The sequence below is a fragment of the Amphibalanus amphitrite genome, unplaced genomic scaffold (assembly GCF_019059575.1).
Source record: "Amphibalanus amphitrite isolate SeventyFive unplaced genomic scaffold, NRLGWU_Aamphi_draft 001346F_arrow, whole genome shotgun sequence".
Lineage (NCBI taxonomy): Eukaryota > Metazoa > Arthropoda > Thecostraca > Balanomorpha > Balanidae > Amphibalanus > Amphibalanus amphitrite.
Genome location: NW_024882839.1, coordinates 50828 through 71213, shown reverse-complemented (window position 1 = coordinate 71213; position 20386 = coordinate 50828). Strand labels below are relative to the sequence as shown.

At 46.0% G+C, this 20386-nt stretch overlaps 1 protein-coding gene across 1 annotated transcript in view; it reads left to right on the top strand.

Annotated features, from left to right (window-relative positions):
* LOC122372329 (mucin-2-like) overlaps window positions 1–20386 on the top strand; it is a 38097-nt gene that overhangs the window by 7530 nt on the left and 10181 nt on the right. Inside the window, exon 2 of the mRNA XM_043349415.1 lies at window positions 2561–2653. Coding sequence (XP_043205350.1) covers window positions 2584–2653 — 70 coding nt within the window. The 5' untranslated portion in view covers window positions 2561–2583. The remainder of the gene's footprint in view (window positions 1–2560; window positions 2654–20386) is intronic.

Here is a 20386-nt window from a genome sequence, read left to right as displayed (position 1 = left end):
GATTAGCTTGGCAAATATGCCCGAGAAACATAGCAAATTGACTTTCAAGTGACTTGAGACGAAAGCTGGATGTATTTTTACCATCCTGAGACCAAGAGACAGAAGGTCCAATGAAAACACACTGACTCCTTTAGACCCAATAAAGACAGACAGCGTAGGTCCACTGGGAAGCTCAAATTAGTCCCTTACTTAGAACAAAAAGGCAAAAACTTCATAATCTGGGTCCCCTACACGGCCAGATGGTCAACAAGGAATGATTCGTGAAGGTTCTGAGGGAGTTGAGAAAGAGATTTCGCCGCAAGAGGTCGGAGCTCTTCAACTGTGGCCATGGGCTCCTGCACCAGGACAGCGCACACACCCACAAGTCCACCATGGAGACGAACTATCTGACACAGATGTGCGTCAAAACCGTCCGTAACCCTTCCCACAGTCCTAATCTGGCCCCCTGGCTTCTGGATGTTCCCCAGACTGACAGGGAAGCTCAGGGGCCGTCTTTCGGAGGATGTGGAGGAGATGAGTGAGGCTGTGACAGAGGCCCTGGGCACCTTCACTTTGAAGGCCTATCAGCAGGCCTTCAGGCAGTGACAGGAGCGCTAAAGCAGGTGCATTGGACTCGGGAGGTTCCATTTCGAGAGTCATAGAAGTTTCATGCTTCTCTGAAACAGACACCTGTCTCTACTGAAAAAGTCTCAAAACTTCTGGAGTGCACCACGTATGTGACCTATTTATGGGCTATTCAGGCATGAGACCCGTGAATTAGATTAGGTTTGAATGGTCCGGACCCTCGGTCATATATCATATTGCGCTATATACATAGTAAACCTATGGTGGCATGGTATGAAACATTTTAAATTGCTGGATATAAATGAAAGTCGTTAAAGATTAATAAAAAAAGATATGAGCAAAGTTAAGTCCAATATTATTGTCAAACATGGCACGGAAACCAGGCGTAAAGGCAGCGAGCGTCACCCATCTAGTTACATGGTGACTCACACCTGACACCATACATAATCTCTGTTCGCTGGACCGTCTTTCATCTTGTTAAGCCTTAGAATGGCGCATGACATCATAAACGAGCTTTTGTTTTCGTCTATATAGTTAGTAGGCAGAGGATTGAAAGACATTGAAGATGTTTCGAGCTGTAGTTCTTCTCGTTTTTCCCCCTTTAGCTACACTTCATATCTCGTCTCTCAAGAGCTGCCTGTCTTCTCACATCTCGTACTTTGCCGAATTGCTAGAAGTCGCTACACTAAACATGGGGTTGGCTAAGATTGCTTCATCAATCCGCATCTGTTAGAACATATGCGCTTCTGCTGGCAAGCTGGATGTGAGGAATGACCTGGGGGCGCTATCACCTAGGATTTAGGTATAGCTTGGTTTCCTGGCCAGAAGTGGCTGATCCTGGGTAGGGCGGGGAGCGGTACACACAAAAGAGTCTGTCACGTTCCGTGTGCCCTGTACACCAGAACTTTCTGCCATAAATAGGGAAGAGAAAGTGAGGGGTTGGAATCTGAGAATGGATGTTGGGCGGCACCAGATAAAGCCGTCCTTCAGACCTCATGTCAGTTTAACGGAGTGCCGTGTATCCTTCGTGACATGGAATTTTGGTAAAGGACTTACCACCGCATGAAACTGGACTCCTCAACCATAATACAAAAAAGACACGTTCGAGCATTTCAGAGAGAAAGTTTTCAGGAAATAATAAAACTATGTGCTGCGCAACAGCGACGGTCAAAGATCATCTGGCGTTGTACGAGACGTTCTTATGCAATGTACACACTACGATCACTCCGGTTTTATCCGCTCTGCAAGCTGACAAAATCTCACGAGCGGCTGGTCCACGCAAGAGGAAGTTGTGCTCGTATCTGTGCGCTACTTGATTTCTGGGCCAAGCACACGCGTGCGTGTGATCGTACCAATAAATGATCGAGTAATTCTGGGCCGACATCAGTCGACCATGAATCTTCCTCGGCTCCCAGTTCACGGAGATGGAAGCACCCTAGGTGGAACGTGGAAGTCGAGCAGTTTTTTCACCGCGATGAGGCGACGGATGAGCCGTAGGTGAACCGGTTCACACTGAGATAGACCGGTCCATCCCAATGTGGACCACCACCTGGTGCGTCGTCATATCTGGTCTGTTCACACGCAGCACACTCGTCTGTTCACACGCATCTGTCGACACTTCCTGCAGTGCGAGCCTCATCATCATCCCGGCAGTCTGGCCCTGACAGTCTGCTCAGACAGTATGCTCTGAAATTCATTCACGACAGTCTGCACAGACATTCTGCTGCGCTTTGCCCCTGGCAGCCGGTCGCCGTATGATCCACTAGGGCGGAAATGAGCTTTTTGTGTCTTTTATATGGTTACAAACGCGGAACGATGCCTAACTAGATGATGTCTGATGACATCGTTTGAAATAGCTTGAGTTCGTGCAATTGTCGGTGGATGCAATTAAGGCAAAAGTTTTCTTCCATTTTGGACGGATTGATTTAAACGAACACTTCACAACACTTTGTTGGAAAGGTTTGCAAAGTTTATTGACTCATTTTTGTGTTTTCAGTGATAAATCATCGGACTCCGAAGATGAAGCCACTCTGTGCGACCATTGCCATCGTAGTGACTCATCTGTGCTGCATCGTCACCGCCGACGCAGGTTAGTCCTCGTGTGAAAAATATTCGTCGCCTGCAAAGTCATATTGCACCCGGTAAGGAAAGTTTTCGAAATAATCCAAACGTGGGCGCTGGGATGAACAACATCGGATGAGAAATATAGCATAGCAGCAAAGAAGAAAATACAACTTCTGACAAGGCCGCTTCTTTTACGTATCACATGCAAAGGAAGAATTAAATGCTTAAATTTTGTTCACATGAATAAGGGAGTTTGTTACTTCTGCATTTTCTTGCAGCTCAAGATCTGAAACTTCACGATCATCTGCTTAATTTCTGAATTGCTCACGCTTGGGCCGTATCCATGGTCACGTTTTTGGATTAATATTCCGGAAACATGACCTTCAGAGCTACTTGGCGTATGTGAATTTTCTTACCACCTCTGTTCTCAGTGGTCATTTCCTTCCTCCGTTGTGAACTTTTCCTCTAGCATGAATCTTTTTCGTGAGTGAGATAAGTTAAACCGCCAAGATCAAACATGCTACCATCATTTATATTCTATTGGCAAAAAAAAAAATGCGGTCCCTCCATCAAACAATTGTAAATCCAGCTCCCACTGCATTTGAACCTCCGTCATTTGGCGATGCACTGGCTTATCGAGGCACATGTTTTTGATACCCTACATATATCATTACCACACCGTAACAAATAGACACTCTCTTCCTTACATCCGCCGTCTTCCCACGCCGGTTCCGCTCTCTTCCGGGCGCTTTGCTCCCCCACAATCACCTGTTATCTGTCAACATACCGCACCTGTTGTTGACAGTCATCTGTCAACCAACTACAGCGCGCCAGCGCAGCTCCGACAAACACTCCTGTGACGTGCACCACAGTCGACCTTTTATAAAGAACAAAAAAAAGTTGGTCGATAGTTCACTGACAGTTAAATAGTTGATTGCTGACAATTTGGTGTTGCTTGCACCACGGCATGTGAGACAAAAGCATAATTGCAACAAATGTTTCAATTAATCTTGAATAATAATAATAAATAATTCTTTTATCATGAATAAAAGAAACAAAAAAGGCGCCCAGAAAATTCTAATAGTGAGGTGAAACCCCAAATATGTTTTATCTCTCATTTGCTTTCATTTTTTCGGTCTGATAATCTTTTTTCTCTCTCCGCCCCTCTTCTCTTTTTTCTCCTCTCCGTGATCTCTCCCCCGTTGCGCCGCTCTCCTGCACCTAATTTCCGAGCTCCCACTCTCCTTTCCATCTTCCTCTTGTCTGGGAGGTAATTTGAGTGGTAACAGTGGGTAACAAATGTGTCCATGAGTCAAAGGTTGGTAAATCACACTTCCTAATGACCCCGGCCAATCGAGTCGAAAGGCGCCGTTAGAAAGTAACGTTACGTCTTTGTTACCGGCTGGAACACCAATCCAATGGAGGATAAAAACACCGCACGAAGGATGGTCAATGAACATATATTAGTTAAGCTTACTTGCAGGAAGAAAGGCCAGGGCCGCTGTCAGCACTCATCATATGTCTTCCTTGCAGTTTTTCTCTGGTAGCTTCTGAAGTATTTTGAAGATAAAATAACGTACTTCAATAGTTACCCTATGCCTTCCCCATAAAATGTTTATGTCGTCCTTCCATTTGATGTAGAAACGTCGTCCTTACCCACTTTTTAAGTATCTACCCCGTTGATTTTTGCTCTACTTTCCTCCTAACCCTGGTCCTGGCCCCACCATTTGGACGTCCTCTCCCTCCTAACCTCTCAATCCACCGGCCCGTTTCTCCTGCCTGGGGTCTAGCCTCCGCGGCCGACCGTCGCTCGCACTCTCTGGCCGGTGCGCCGGCAGGCCGTCCGATATGCTTGACTGGTCTTGCGGTCTGTCGGCTGGGGTCACAGCTACTCTGTACCGGGTCTCGGCGGCTCCGACTGGCCAATGGAAACCTGGCTCGAGCACACTGACCGACCGTGCCACGTTGGCTCTGTGGCATGGTCGTGGCATGTGGTGGGGTGATATGGTAAGTGCGGTAAGCCATGGGAGTGTCAATGGCACGTTTCGGTCCCGTAGTGTCCGCACCGCACAAATCATATGCATGACATTCAGTAAGACGTTATTCATTCTGGCTCAGTTCGGTAGCGTTTATGCGCACGGTGCGCTTTGTTGTCAAATAATTCAGCGCCGTTAAACGCATGCCGCATTCCTATTCACCTGGCCAGACGCGTTAGCTGGTCCGAATCAGCTGACGTCACGCAATCAGCTGAGCCGCCGCGGCCGGCCGGCCATCGTCGGCTGCTGACCTTGACCTGTGACCTGCAGGATGGAGGGCACGCTCTATGCGGGGTGCTGGGCGCTCGGGTGGCGTGAGACGCGAGTGGGAGCGCGTCGAGCCACCGTCGTTATTCTCATGTAAATGGTCACGACCGGGTTACTCGGCGGGGGGCTAGTGGGTCGACCTTTATCGATCTAGGTCTAGCGCGGTAGGATCAGACGAAACACGGGTTGGCGTTTCACGACCGAGTAAAATAAATCATGGCCAATAAAACAGGGATGAAGGGAGCTTACCGACAGGTAGGCGAACGCATCATTGCTCGATAAATGCTTTGTTACTTGAAGAGCAACAAAGAGCATAATACTGAAGCAAATACAGTTCAGCATTATACGGTATCCATCTTATGGGTAATGTTAATGTTGGTGCTTTTTGATTGAATTAGTCACCTCATCCAAATACAGTTTCGAGTTTTGCTCCAAGAAATTGAAGCAGATTAGATTGTAAGCATGGATGCTGCATTCAACAAAGCAGGCATTGTCTGAACTGATTCGCCTTGAGTAGCACAGATGACATTCAGATATAAACATTCGAATAGGCCATGCTGCTGGCAACATGAACATTGTTGTTAGTGCAGCGACTGAATTAACCGTTATCTGAGTCACGTAATACCTGTCACACTTGCTTGTTACCTACATTGCATTATCATAATGCCAAAGCTGGGAACCTTGAAATATTTGTAATCGCAAGAATAACAATGGTGGTCTTGGCTAGAGACTTGTTTTACATTTGAATTGTTTAGCGACGTGACTCAAGACATGTTTCAAACTTACATCTAATATAGGTACCCCTTTGCCATGGCGCGTTATAATTCGAGCACGTTTTATCACGAGCGAGAAACAAAAAGAAAACGGTATGCACTCATAATGAAAATCCCTAGTCAGAAGTGATAGTTCGTGAGCAGCTCCCTTTCCTCGCCTAAGCGTAAGGGCTAGTATGGACACTTCACGAACATGTAATCATGTTGATGCAAGATTTCCCAAAGCAGAAAACATTGCCATATTTTCTGATAATGGTCCCGATTATTTTTGCACCGTTTTCGTAACATAAAAGCCGTGACTTTTTATACCGCCATGCGCCCACGCGGCTCACGAATACACTCACGATTACAATCAATGTAAGCGTATTGTCACGGCTCATGAGCTTATTTAATTACAAAACCAGGTTAGGTGGAACAGTGCCAAACTATCGTCATTGTCACCAATTAATTCCTAAATAGCTAATGTGATTGCGACATTGTGAATTGTCTGATACCGTCTAAATTGAAGGTCAGAGTGAAAAAATATCCGGACTTGAGCTTTACAGAGCCGTCAAATATAAGAACATCGCAGACTACATCAAACGTTCACACACCTAGCGCGTAAAAGAATTTTTTGATCTAGGTATTGTTAGATAAGGTCTTTCTTGATATTATTATTTGATTTTAAGTAAATATTTGATTGAAGGTGTAGTGAAAATAATAGATTATATACATATTCTACCAACTTATCTCGAGGATCACGAAAGCCAGTATTAACATGGTATTACTAATAACTACCTATATCTTATCACGCACTGTCTTTAATAGCTTGATTGTAGCCATTGACCACTGTATTACAGAGTCTACATAGTCAGAGTCTCAGAGTCTATGGCTAGAGAGTAGTATATGGTGGGAGATAGTTTAACCACCGCGGAAGGGTTGTAGTCGTTGTAGTACTCTCGCCACGTGCCGGCTGTCGGCAGAAGAGACTCTCCCTGATAAGGAAACCACACGGTGGAACGCCGCCAGTGCCAGTCTCGCCGGGGGAGTGGCCGGGAGAAATTCAGCTGCAGAGGAGTCACCCCCCCCCTCCCCCGTGTCACTGAGGATTGATGGTCTAACGGGCCCGTCCTGATGATTCCTGACCTATAATGGTCCTGACCAGCGGATAACTAAAGCTGATACTTTACCGCTTCTGAGAGCTGCATCAAACCTGACCAAAACTGACAACGGACAGCTAACTAATTAATTGACTACTGAACACTATTAGCTAATAGTGCACAGTATCCCACTGCAGACCGAGTACTGTAAATCTCTATCAATAAATACAGATTACTATTGGGTGGTAACCATTACAGACCAGTTACAGATGACTACTATCAACGCCTGACCCATATCGAAGTAATCTTGGGGTCAAAGTTCACCAATGACGGGTGGAGAAACTTCCTTTACTATCATTCGTAGTAAATACAAACCAGTCTGTATAGCTGGCATGTTGTCATGTCTATGGTATGCCGAATTGACTGTTGCATGACTTGCAGCACCGGGAAAAGCTGCGGAGAGGACTCCGTTACGATATGATAAAGAGTATTTTATCAGCGAGGAGAGACGTGGAAAGAGTAGCAAATGATGCATGCCGAGATGCTGTCATAAAGTGAAAGGAAGTGTCGGTGTTTTGATATTATTCTGATATCCCTTTCGAGCCATTCTCCATCATCTTCTTCATTCTTCTGGTGACTTGCGTTTCCTTTTCGAAAACGGGTGATAGTGCAACCGTGCATCGATATTGTATTGCAAAACATGTCAGCAGTGAAGCAGGGTGTATCAAATGCTTCAATAACTCAGCGGCCTACCGAAGAATTCGTAAACAGTGTGTAAGCTTTGAACTCATGAAGAACACCAGAAAATGCCATGCTGCTGAAATACGTTATACTCGTAGGCATGTTAAGGGGAATTAATACATACTTTACGGTGCGTTCACTGGAGATTAATCGTGCGTTAATTCGAAAGTAGCCGTGCACCAATTTAAATTGGTGCACGCGCGTGCAGTGATGACTTTCTCGACTGAAGTTTTTCGGAAGGGTTATTGACTTTATTCTTAGAATTCCCATAAAAGACCCTTTTAGTGGCATGGGCTAGGTTTAATTTTGATTTAAATTCGCACCGTTAAGCATGTATTAATTAGTTTAACACATGGTTTCCGTGCATAAATGGTTTTAACGCACTCGTGGATGGAATGGAGCACTTGTGCGTTAATGCACTCGTTTCACTCGTGCATTAACACACTCGTGCTCCAATCCATCCACGTCGTGCGTTAAAACCATTTACACACGGGAAACCATGTGTTAATATATATTTAACTAACAATACGATGAACTTGAGGAACTCTAGCTTTGATGTGATGGCTGGTATGCCTCGTGCAATAATCGTTCTGCAGTATGCAGTGTTACCGCATAGCAATCTCCTTCATAAGTAGCCTTTGTTCCTTCATCGCAGCAAATTCAATCGGCGATTGATCAACACATGAATGCGGCAAGTCTTATTGAATGATCTGGCACAACCCAGACAATTGGCTTGCTGACACGACCAGATTTTACAATTGCATACCTTAGTTATGTGCTCCTCCCTTTAATAAAACAGCCTTATACGTATATGAGTAACTTCGAAACATACTGCACTAGGTTTGCTGACCCTGCACTAATGCACTCTTGTCCCAACTTTCCTTATAAAGCGGGCGCTGTGAGCAAAAAAAAATCGCATGTGCGACCCTTTTGAAACTGTTGCGTTCGCTATACTCTATTGTGTCAGAGCTGCAGAGAGCGTGTCGAAATTGTTATCTCTCAATCGATACGCCTCACGCATAAGTTTGATATATCTTACTAGCCTTGGTAGCCTATATTTTTTATCAAGCGTCTGCTGATAGAAAAGGAAACAATCTTCGATATCACTGCAAATTGGAATTAACAAGAAACAGCTTCTATTCATGTTCCATTCATGCTCTAAACAGAGTGCATAATAGCTAATGCAATTACATAACTTTTATGGCATGCACTTGCCTACAAGTCCTAGACTATGAGCATTTTGCATTGTTAGGCATAAACATCAGTTAAAGATAGGTATGAGAATCAGATAAACATCCGTAGCCCAGGTTACGTTATACAATAGACGTAACCTAGCGTCATTCTTATGCAAAAGCCAAACCATCCGGTAAAGCAGAACAGTCACAATGTCAGCGGCCTTGACTCTTGCCTTAATTTCACTGCTTCATCTCCTCTCAACATGACATGCAGCATCCTGAGCAGAGCAATCACCTCCTTGTGGCGCCTGCCGATCGATTTTCTTCGACGTCCCAACTGGCGCCGCTGTCGCGTCCGACGGGCGTCGTTTTCGCCACCATCCCGGCGCGTTTCATCCCGGAGTCGGTGCACCGTAACCGCTCTCACTGTCTCTGCTCGCTGTGGACGACCTACTGTCACGCCAGATGACGGCGGTCTGCTTGGCTGCGCTGACACACATCTCCACCACTCTGCCCGCCTCTCCGCTGCTCTGCTCCTCGTTCTGCACGGCCCATTCCCTGCTTCGGTGTGGTTTTTGGTCAGCCATGGGACCCAGTTCTACCTTGTCCCAGGCTGGACAGGGCCAGGCTGAGTCTGGCTAGGGCCAGGCTGAGTCTCCATTTAGTGGTTAGTGGCTATACTCCATCACGACTTTTCTCCCTTCCCCTTTCCCGTTTTATGCGTATCTCATCCCATCCCGTCCAGTCTCATGGCGTTTCTGCAGTTCCCGTGCTCCTTCAGTCTGTCCCCGTCTGTCCTGTCGGTTCCGTATATCTTCCCGTTTACCTCGCCTCGCCCCACTTAGCCTCGTTCAAACTCGTCCCATCCACTTCCTTTTCCCATCGTGACTCATCTCATCCCCTCCAATCCCTCTCCGGTTACATTTCATTCAGTTTTATGCCGCCCGTATTTCCACCGTTCCATCTAAACCATGCCGTCCCGTCTGCCCCCGTCCCAGCACGGCTAAACTCAGTCTGCAGCAACAAAGGCCTGTCGCCGACAGTCTGCAGCACCGACAGTCTGCACCGACAGTCTGCAGCAGCGAAGGCCTGTCGCCGACAGTCGCCGGCCTACTGTCGCCGACAGTCGCCGGCGTTCTGTCGCCGACTGCTCGTCATTCCAGGCGACAGCTGTCGGTCCGGGGCGCCGCGCCACCACCGCCGCAGCTGCCGCCGTGCGCCGTTTTTGTAGACGCACCACAGTTGTCTTGAGGCTAAATGTAGTGGGGAACGCTCCAGGCGGTATGATCTATGTGCATCTGGAAATGAACTTGTGCGGGACACACAATACAGATGAGAATACAGCATCGGGTTACGCGGTCAGGTCACCTGAGAAAATATCGACATGGGAGCAGGAACATGCGACGTTTATCAAAAGAACGCAGTGTGATGGGCGAACTCGAGAACAACCCTGGCCTAGCTTGTTTCGAACGAGGCAGCGTTACATCCCAGGCTATTAAAGTGTCACAGAAAGACTTGCTTGTTTACTATGAGTTATAGATGTGTGATATTCATAGCGCTGTTTGCACAGCAAGGAAGACGAATGTGTGAACATCCTAGAGTGGCAATTATTTCTAGTATTCAAAGGTTGCGGCTACGTGACCTTATCCTTGAAACCGTAAAAAATCACCGAGCGGTTTTTACACGATATATCTCTTCTGTTTTCAACGGTAATTCGCCTTCCGTCCCATTTTTAAACATTTTCAAAGCCTTATCTGTCTTAGCAGCCGTCGATCATTTCTTACTATTTAATCATAGCAAAAATATAACCTTTACTAAAAAATAATATTAAAAGTATAACATAAATGAGTGGCGATGAACTTCATTCCCAGGAAGAGCACTGAGCATCAACTATTTAGAACTCGCCGTACCTCAAGGTCGGACACGAATGGACCACTGGTGGGACGATTACACAGACCGCAGCGAAGCCGACCGTTACCTGGGGCAGTGCCCTGGTCACCAGAGTTGGGCAACCGCCATTATCATACCTCCAGTTGTCTACTGATGGACTCCGCTGAGGTCGAGACGTAAACCTAGTTCGGCCAGTCCGCAGCGACACCGGTGAATTTAGTTAACCATGAGTTGCCAGCTGCATTATAACTAACGCGTCTGTACCCGGAGAACCCTCTACGAGCTCGTCAGACATGTTGAGAGTGTCAGACAATGAGCCCTAATTGCTGGTTCGCTTTCTACCACGCCCTTGTGAGCCAATTAAGGCCGGTTTGACCCGGTAACTATGCTCCATCTTTCACCAGTAGCCTTGAATGGCAGTCATAAATGGCCATTTGTCCGACTATTGTCCACCAAGTGATCTGGTTCAGCAATTTGGCAGCAGAGTTGATCTGTTTTAACTGCGCTGACCCTGCCCAAGCAGACGTGTTAACTCGCCTGCAGTTTGGCTCTCCTGTGTAGGGAGGGGCCCTCCGGTTAGAAGCTCCCAGATGGACCGATCTGATAGGGTTAGATACCATAGAGCACTCGAGCCGCTGGCCAATAACCTTGCGTCACCCATCTTGGAGTGGAATATGGTGCTCTCAATATTAATCGGTCCATATTTAGAGGATCATCTGTCAGGCATGGGCAGCTAAATTGTGGATGATTGAATCTCTATGGGCTGCCCTCGTTCTAAGACGATAACAGGAGCGGTATATCCTAAGTGTTGGTATGCACCCTGCCTTTAGTAAACATTTGTTAGTCGCACAGAATGCTAGGTAAGTGGTAGTGCAAGATTGCGGAATGTGGACCACCATACTTTTTAATTAAAGGTTCCCTTATCCTATAAAAAGGAATACTTATCTAAAACATGAGTGGTTATTTCTTTTATAGTGGGATGAATGCGTACAAAAAGTTAAAAGAAAAACGTAGTAACTTTTAACTAGCATACAACTGTATGTCTCACGGTGGATTTGACAAACTGGAACAGTTCTGTGATCTCGTCATTTATCTTCTAACCACCTTTTCAATTCACTCAATACTAAATACTATACCCACAAAACATAACTTTCATACATTCCCTCTCCCAAGACACACCCTATCCTCCTACCACGCCCGCCACGCCATTCCATGGTTTCGGGTGATTAGCGTGTTAATTCGATCGCTTTCCACACCGCAGTGCGGTCGTGACCTTGGTGCCATTGGCCACACCGAGTTAGCGTCGGTCATGCATACTGAGATAGTCGGGGCGGGGCGTGGCGGCCGGCTAGGCAGGCGCCTATAGGCAGGTCGGGCAGGCAGGACCGAGCCACCCGGCCGCCGCCGCCGCCGCCGCCGCCGCCATCGGTGTCTGATGACTGCGTGTGGTCAAGGTCGCAGCCCCGCCCAGTCGCGTCGACCCCACCCACCGCGGTCGGACGGCCCGACAGCAGAGACGGGTGGCGACCGGTCCAAGAGCACGTAACGGTCCCTATGGGCAGGGCTGCGGAGTCGATGGATTTTCGGCGACTCCGACTCCGACTCCGACTCCGGCTTTCAAAAACCAGCTCCGACTCCGACTCCGACTCCGGGCAGAATTGTCGACTCCGACCGACTCCAACTCCCGACTCCGACTCCGCAGACCTAGCAGGGCTGCGGAGTCGACAGATTTTCGGTGACTCCGACTCCGACTCCGGCTCGGGTTTCTAAAATCGACTCCGACTCCGACTCCGACTCCGGTCACAACTGTCGACTCCGACCGACTCCGACTCCGACTCCGACTCCGGCTCCGCAGCCCTGCCTATGGGCCCCGTGTCGGCCCAGGTGACAAACAAACAATGCTCAGGGGACGGGTCTGACGGCAATGGGTGACGGTTTCCGACTGCTCTCGGCAAATGATCAACGAGATGATCGCAGCCTGCCTGGTTACTAAGAGCAATGTCCTTCAGAATCGAATGATCTAGTTTTTTACCCATCCATCATTCGGCTCTAAGCTATGCGATTTTCTGCCAACTATCATGTCAAAGGAAATTATCTTTATCCTCTTCCGACCTTGTCTGCCCTCAGCGATGTCCCCGAGAGCGCTCTGATCAAGGCAGTATAGCTCTGATATACATCTGAGCGGTGACTAGTTCTACCTGTTGATTGACGGATTAATTCAGCTGTGAGTGAGAGGTATTCGTAGCGGTAGTGAGTGCCCATTGCGTACTGGACGGGATCGGCATTCGATAATAGAATATTATCGAGAGAGGACTGCCTTAACCCGGCCGGGCCCGGGGGGTAATCCCAACCACCGCAGCCCGGGGGGGGGCGTTTTTCGCCCCCCCCCCCTGTCTAACTCCGTAAATAAGGGAGTTACGGAAACAAAAGCGATACCAAACGAAAGGTCCTTACGAGACGATTCTAAAGCACCTAAAATTTTTGACCTCAGGTCAATTTTCAAGGTCAGAGGTTAAGGTCAAAGGCAAAAACCGGCACATGTGTAGTGATCTCAAAGTAAGCCTTCTAGAGGACGGCAGGCTGCATCAAACCGGTAAAATTGGGTGTCAAACGAAAGAAGAGAATTTGCGAATTCCGAAACTGTGCTCGAAATCAAAGGTGAAGGTCAAGGTCACGCTCAAAATTGACCTCAAACTTGGCACTTTTTCGCACATCTTGCGTGCTAACTTCCAAGATGTTTTGAAATGTTTTGAGGCTTATCAGTTCCCTATTTGTGGTTCATCTTACGATACAAGGCTGCTCAAAGGTCAAGGTCACAGAAGAGTATCCCTGCTAGAGGCTATTTCACTAATTCAAGTTAGTTATAATAAATAAGACAATTTTGCCATCTGGAAGCTCTAAATGAAGGCTGAGAGGAAAATAGATGCCAGATTCGTGATCAGCGGATACAAATCCATCATAAACGACCTTTCATGGGTCAAGGTCAACCAGAGGTCATTCGAGGTCATATGAGGTCAACATAAAATTTGACCTTTTCCGAACAAAATATATATCATTCGACGCGGCTTGACAAGGCGAATGCGATGGTACCACTGCCGTAGCTCTAGGACCTTTTTTATCGAAGTTATTTGCGAAAAACTAAAACCACATTTCGGGGTCGTTGACCTGACCTCTGACCTCAGGTCACCAAAACTATTTTTCTATTTTTCTCTAGGTCAAACGCTACACAACCGTGCTCGTAATTTGTCTTTATCTCTAAAACTCTATTTTTAGTAGCTATTTGAAGTTTGCGTCTGTGACGCCGAAGTTTGCCGTGCAGGGGTCTAGAAAAATGGACCTTGTGACGTCATCAAGGGGGCTAGGTCCAAATTTTTTACTTCAGAAGATGTCAAATTGATGGGAGAAAGGGTACTGAAAGTTTCGCTTTCCTATCCCTAAGCGTTCGGGAGCTATCGCAAATATTCGCCAGGGGGGCGAAAAACGCCCCCCCCCCGGCCCGCGAGGGTTAATTAGAAGCAATCTGCTCATTGTCAATCATTGATACTGACGAGCAGATGTCAGCGGTCAATATCGTTCGAACTAAATCACAGCATCTCGTTAACGGTACAGACATACGGCATCTAAGTCACAATAAATGACTGTGATGGGTTATAATATGGTCGCACAATGGCCAATAGCAGTCAGTGATCAATTACAATCCGAGCCACCCAGAGTGCCGCCCATGCTTATGTTTATTCTTAGTTGGCAGAGGTGCCTGAATTGCTGTGTCTGTGTCGTTAAAGACGGCAAACTCTCAGTGGTAGAACACTATCAGCGTTTGTTCGATGCAGTAGTGGCAGGCGCGTTTGGTATACTCGGACACGGATTGTGGGCACGCGTAACTACCTGGCGTCACGGACGCCGAGTCCGATGTCGTGATCCCGACACACTCGGGTTTTAAACGACCCGGGGGCGGTCGGCGACGCTTTCTCACTCACACGTCCTGGGCACGGAGCGAGCCAGGGGCGGACTCACAGCCGAAGGGGTGAGGGCTTTCTTATGATTGAAATAATCTCTCTCGATACTATCGGGCAGGTAAGAGTGGTCATGTGTGACTTTATTGACGAACTTCACTCTTGTAGCTTTATCCATATGCGGCCACATATTTGTCGGAATAAGCGGTTCAAAAACGTGTATTATTTTTAATTTGCTTATTATAGATCATCTCCATTGTCAACGCTCTCCAATCCATTCCGATCATCCTTCATGTTCCGTACCTTCGAACATGCTACACATGAGCGAAAAACAATTGCCGGTGAAAAGCCATTGCTACCACAGTTACACTTTTGCCCCGATGTAAACAATACAACTGCGTTCCAAAGCTGCGTACGATCATTGAACCTTCGTCTCGCTTTAGTTATGTAGAGCGGACTGCCTGAGTGACACTCTTCACAAACGCTGTTGAGTTGGTGTCCGTGGCTGTTCCATCAAAACTTCTCATCGTGGCTACGCCGTGAGAGCCGCTGTTTTTCTCTGCTCTGGAAAGTGACCGCCGGCTGCTCACTCGCTCCTTTCCACGGTGAATGAAGCTGTCCCAGGAGACGGTGTCCCAGTATTTGCCCAGTGATGATGCGCTAGGGTGAGTTCGTACGGTACTGTGGTAATCTTTGGGCGACTCAGACGACACTGGGTGTGCTGAATCATGTGTGCGCGACGGCGCGTGATCTGCGGTTTTACGCCAAAGCACATCGGCATGATTCTTACAAGGGAACGGTTTGAACACGTAACACCTTCGCTGTAGATCTCAGAAGTGATACAACCGAATTTGATTCCTTCCGCTTCAAAAAAGAAAAATTTACAGTTGAAGAAGGATACGAACATCTCAAGATACTGTCAAACAACCCACTGCAGACTGCAGAGATTACGTCTCGTGTGGGTCTATTTTTTCTTCCTCCCAGCATGACGTCACTCCGTGCCGTATGGCGCCTCGCCAGCCCACCGGGCGCTGTATCCCGGAGAGCTGTTGAGGAGTCAGATGGCGAGCAGACGGTGACCGTTCAGAGTCCCGCTGAGACCCGCTGCGGAGAGCTGGGTCACGGCGCCACTGCTCCGCAGCTGGGCCGGCCCGGGTAGAGGCCCAGTGACAGCGTGCGGCATAGTAAAACAAGCACACAGCGACAATAGACAGGGAGGTGTAAAATAGGAAGATGATGCTGATATTGATACATGGTGTGATGCCTGTCCTGATACCAGTCCTGATGCTATTTCCGATACCAGTCCTGATACTATTTATGATTTCAGTCCTGATACTAGCCCTGATGTCAGTGCATGGAACCAATCCTGATGACAGAAATAGCTCCAGAAATGATCATGTCAGATAAAAGATACGATATCTATCACAAGAAAGACGGTACCATTAGTGGCGACTCATCGGAAGAGGAGATGACTGGAAGTAGATCTCATAAGATTCAGTAAAAACTTTGGTCACGTACTTATTATTCGATCAAGCTCACAGGAGAATCACCATTTTATCGTGATCGAATCGTCATGCCGTTTCTTGTGCCTTATGATGTTTGGCGATAGGATCCTTCCCAATCCTGAAAGATCTATTTCAGTCTTTGTCGTTATAACCCATCCTTGAGCCCCTGAGAAGAAAGACGCACCTCAGATACCATCTCAAGGGCAGCTCGATAGTCTGATACGGATACGCCCGTATGTACATACTCTGGAGTCTGGATCACACTCAGTCCTCATGGGTCCCGGAGGCATCTCGGTAGGTGTAATTATTCGTCCAGTTCGAGTAGCCGTCAGACAAGTAGCCAAGGCCGCTTCCTGCTCCGCGAGCCTGCTCGGGTACCCTCAGACTCCGGAGCGTTCTTCTCAGTCACTTCGATAAAACAGTCATTAGCATATATTTGTTGATATCGTTGTCAACAAATGATGGAAGGGATAAAAGTGATGGCTGGAGATGACAGGCATGCTAATTGAAAATAATTAGCGGCCTTGTGATGAAGGAAGTGCGGTGAAGGGTGATTAGATGATATGAAGCAATGAGCATTGCGTCGTGCACAATATGCCATCGCACACCATGCAGGTAATGACTGTGCGAGCAATAATGTGCGTGTTTGCAGGGGCTTAGCAGATTTCAGAAAACGTAGAGATGTGTTCAATAAATTAAGGAAAGATGGATATAATATTCTTCTTCTTCAGGATATACACTGCAAAGCTGACAAACAGAACGAATTCAGAAATAGTTGGGGTAAAGACATTTTAATAGCGCCATACACACATAATGCTAGAGGGGTCGCGATATTGACTCACGGAGTTGAAGTTGAGTACAGTAATGTGACATATGATAGAGATGGAAACTTTATAATAGCAAAAATTACTATTGATAAAGTGTACCAGCTTATCGTGGTGAACATTTATGCGCCAAATACGGACAATCCAATGTTTTTCAGCAACATAGATAGAATACTTGAAGACTATAACGATCTCCCAATTATTATTGCTGGTGATTGGAATTTAGTTATGGATCAGGGACTAGATACGTACGGGTATAGGCGCAGTAATCACCCTAGAGCGAGAGGCAAAGTTTTGGAAATTCTTAAAAAGAGAAACCTGGTAGATATATACAGGAGGCGTAATCCTGACGAAAGGCAATATACATGGCGTGTTATCAATCCCGAGATCAAACAGGCCAGACTTGATTTCTTTGTTATATCAGAGGAACTGTGTGCGGTGACAGTTGAGGCTACTATTGTTCCAGGTTATAGAACCGACCATTCTATGGTTTGTTTAACGCTGAACTTCGCGAACCAAGATAGGGGAGAGCGGGGCCAGTTGAACCACTTTTTATATATTGACATGCACAGCGAGATCTGGTTGTCATATCGAAAAATGCACAATGCCATGAAAAAATATGCTCTTTTGGCTTTATTTTAAGATATGTAAAATTACGTTTCAAACATATTTTGCTGCCAAACGCATGCTTATAAAACAGCTCTACGCCCGTTTCAAATGACCCCGATGCGAGGGTCAATTGAACCAGCCCATGGGGTCAATTGCACCTATCCTTAACAATGGGATGTTTTCCTCTTTAAGGCCACTTTCTTAAGGAGATATTTTGTCCGGTTTACTTTTCCAAATGCTACATTCAATAGGTCGTTGGAAAGCTAAAAGTGCAAAGTTCCTCATAATAGGTGACATAAAGTACATAGACTATGGTAAAATGGGCGGATGAGGAAAATGAGAAATATCTCAGGCTATAGTGTGCTTTCAAGCAAAAGGCTGGAAAAAGGGGGTCAAAATTGAGCTCTATGAAACTACTATTTCAGTTTAAAAGCTCATTTCAAAGGTGGACTATTTCCTTTAATGTTTACAGCCCCTGAACAATAACCATTGCAAAGGTCACCGGGGTCCATTGAAACGGCCTGTGGCCCTGTTTCAACTGACCCTCAGAGAAGCGTTTCAATTGACCCCATCCGCTCCCGCCATCTCGCACGCGCCGTAAAGCACATGTCAAACGAGCTGAAGGGACTGCATCATGCTGAATGAAGGGCCAAATAAGGTGTTATTCCGGAGCCAGAAGTTCTTCTTTCAGCAAACAAAGGTATATGAGATATCACAAAATATTCATAAAAACGATTTCTCCCAAACGCCCCTCAAAAACACAAAAACAAGTGTAAAATCAAAATTACCGTCCGTTTGCCGCCCAAACGCCGTTGACAAAGGAAGTGGTCGAGCGCGGATGCGCAGTGGTGTCGGCAACGCCATATGTTGCATACTGTTGAAAATAAAGCCATGTTTCATCTGACCCCGTGTTTCAACTGGCCCCGCTCTCCCCTAGAGGAAGAGGTTTATTTAAGTTTAATTGTTCTTTATTGCGGGATCAAGAATACTCCACTTTAATAAAGCGAACTATAGTAAATACAATTATAGACTATGCCTTACCCGTATACTCGCATGAATTTCTGCAGTCAGTTATAGGTACTGAATATTTCAGTGACGTGCAATTCACTATAAGTGATTCGCTTTTGTTTGAGGTGCTAATTTTAAATCTCAGAACAGAAACTATAACTTATGGAATTAAAAAGGCAAAACATTACAGAAGAGAGGGAAAGGTATTAGAACTTGCAGTATCTCAACTTGAGCAAACAATGAATAGTAATCCTAACCGTGAAACGGCTAGTGAACTGGCGGATGCTCAGGGAAAACTAGAAGAGCATAGACAAATTTTGATGAGTGGGAACATAACCCGATCTAGGGTGCAATGGTTTGAAGAAGGGGAGAGATCGACCAAGTATTTCTTGGGTCTGGAAAAACGCAATTACGTTAGCAAATTAATACCGTGTTTGCAGACAGATGATGGCGAGACAGTTCAAAATCAAAATGAAATTCTTAGCGTGGTAGAGCGTCATTTCAGCGAGATGTTTCGGTCACACGACACGGAAGACGATCCGCTTGAATTTTTGAACTGTGTAGAACTTCAAAAACTTACTAAGGTCGATATAGACCATATTAAAGTAGCGTTGACATTGAAGGAGGCTGGACACGCCCTTTATGCAATGAAAAACAATAAGTCGCCAGGTAGTGACGGGTTTCCAGCAGAGTTTTATAAATTCTTTTGGATAGATCTAAAATTTATTGTGATGAGGATGTTGTCGTCTTGCTTCACGTCACGAGTCATGCCACCGTCATTAAGAGAAGGTATCATAACTTTGATACCGAAGAGTGGGAAACCCAGGAACCTGATCAATTCATATCGACCTATTACGCTCTTGAACACAAGTTATAAAATTTTATCCGCTTGTATAGCAAATAGATACAAACAAGTGGTAGGGAAGTTAGTAGATCCAGCACAGACTGGGTTCATTAAAGGTCGATTTATCGGAGACAATACGCGGTTGATGAGTGATATCATGACGTATTTGGAACATGAAGGACGTTCCGGGATCTTTTTGAGTCTGGATATTGAAGGGGCGTTCAACACACTAAGCTGGAAATTTATTAGCGCCGCTCTGGATAAGTATAACTTCCCTGCAGAATCCATTAGATGGTTTCATTTGATGAATGAGGGGACATATGCAAGAATTCTATACAATGGACATTTGTCTAACAAAGTTAAACTGCTTAGATCCTGTAGACAGGGGGACCCTGTAAGTCCTTATATTTTCTTGTTGGCCATTGAGTGTTTAGCTTCACTTGTGAGGCAAAACAAGAATATTCGTGGAATTGCAATAGGTGACGTAGAGAACAAAGTATCATGTTATGCGGATGATACCCTCTTTTTCTTAGATGGCTCTGTCAACAGCTGCAGATGCCTTTTTCATGACCTAGGAGTGTTCGCGAAGTTCTCTGGATTGCGCCCGAATATAACTAAAACCGAGGCTATGTGGGTAGGTTATGATGTACAGAATAAAACAAAGATCTGTGAAGAACTTCCGATTAAATGGACGAAACAGATAAAGGTTCTTGGAATCATTTACGAAAATGATATCCAGAAAATGACCAATAATAACTTTGAAAGGAAAAAGGGAGAAATTCATGCGACTATTAAAGACTGGCAGAAAAGATACCTAACCATATACGGGAAAATATGTGTAATAAAAAGTCTAATAATACCTAAACTGACACATTTATTCGCGGCACTACCGAATCCATCGCCTGATTTTTTGAAAGAGTTAAATACGATTCTATTCAATTTTGTATGGAACGGGAAGCGAGATAAGATAAGTAGGAAGAGTCTTGTACAACCGATAGAATATGGAGGAGCTGGAATGATAGACGTCAACCTGTACCTTAAGTCGTTGAAAATT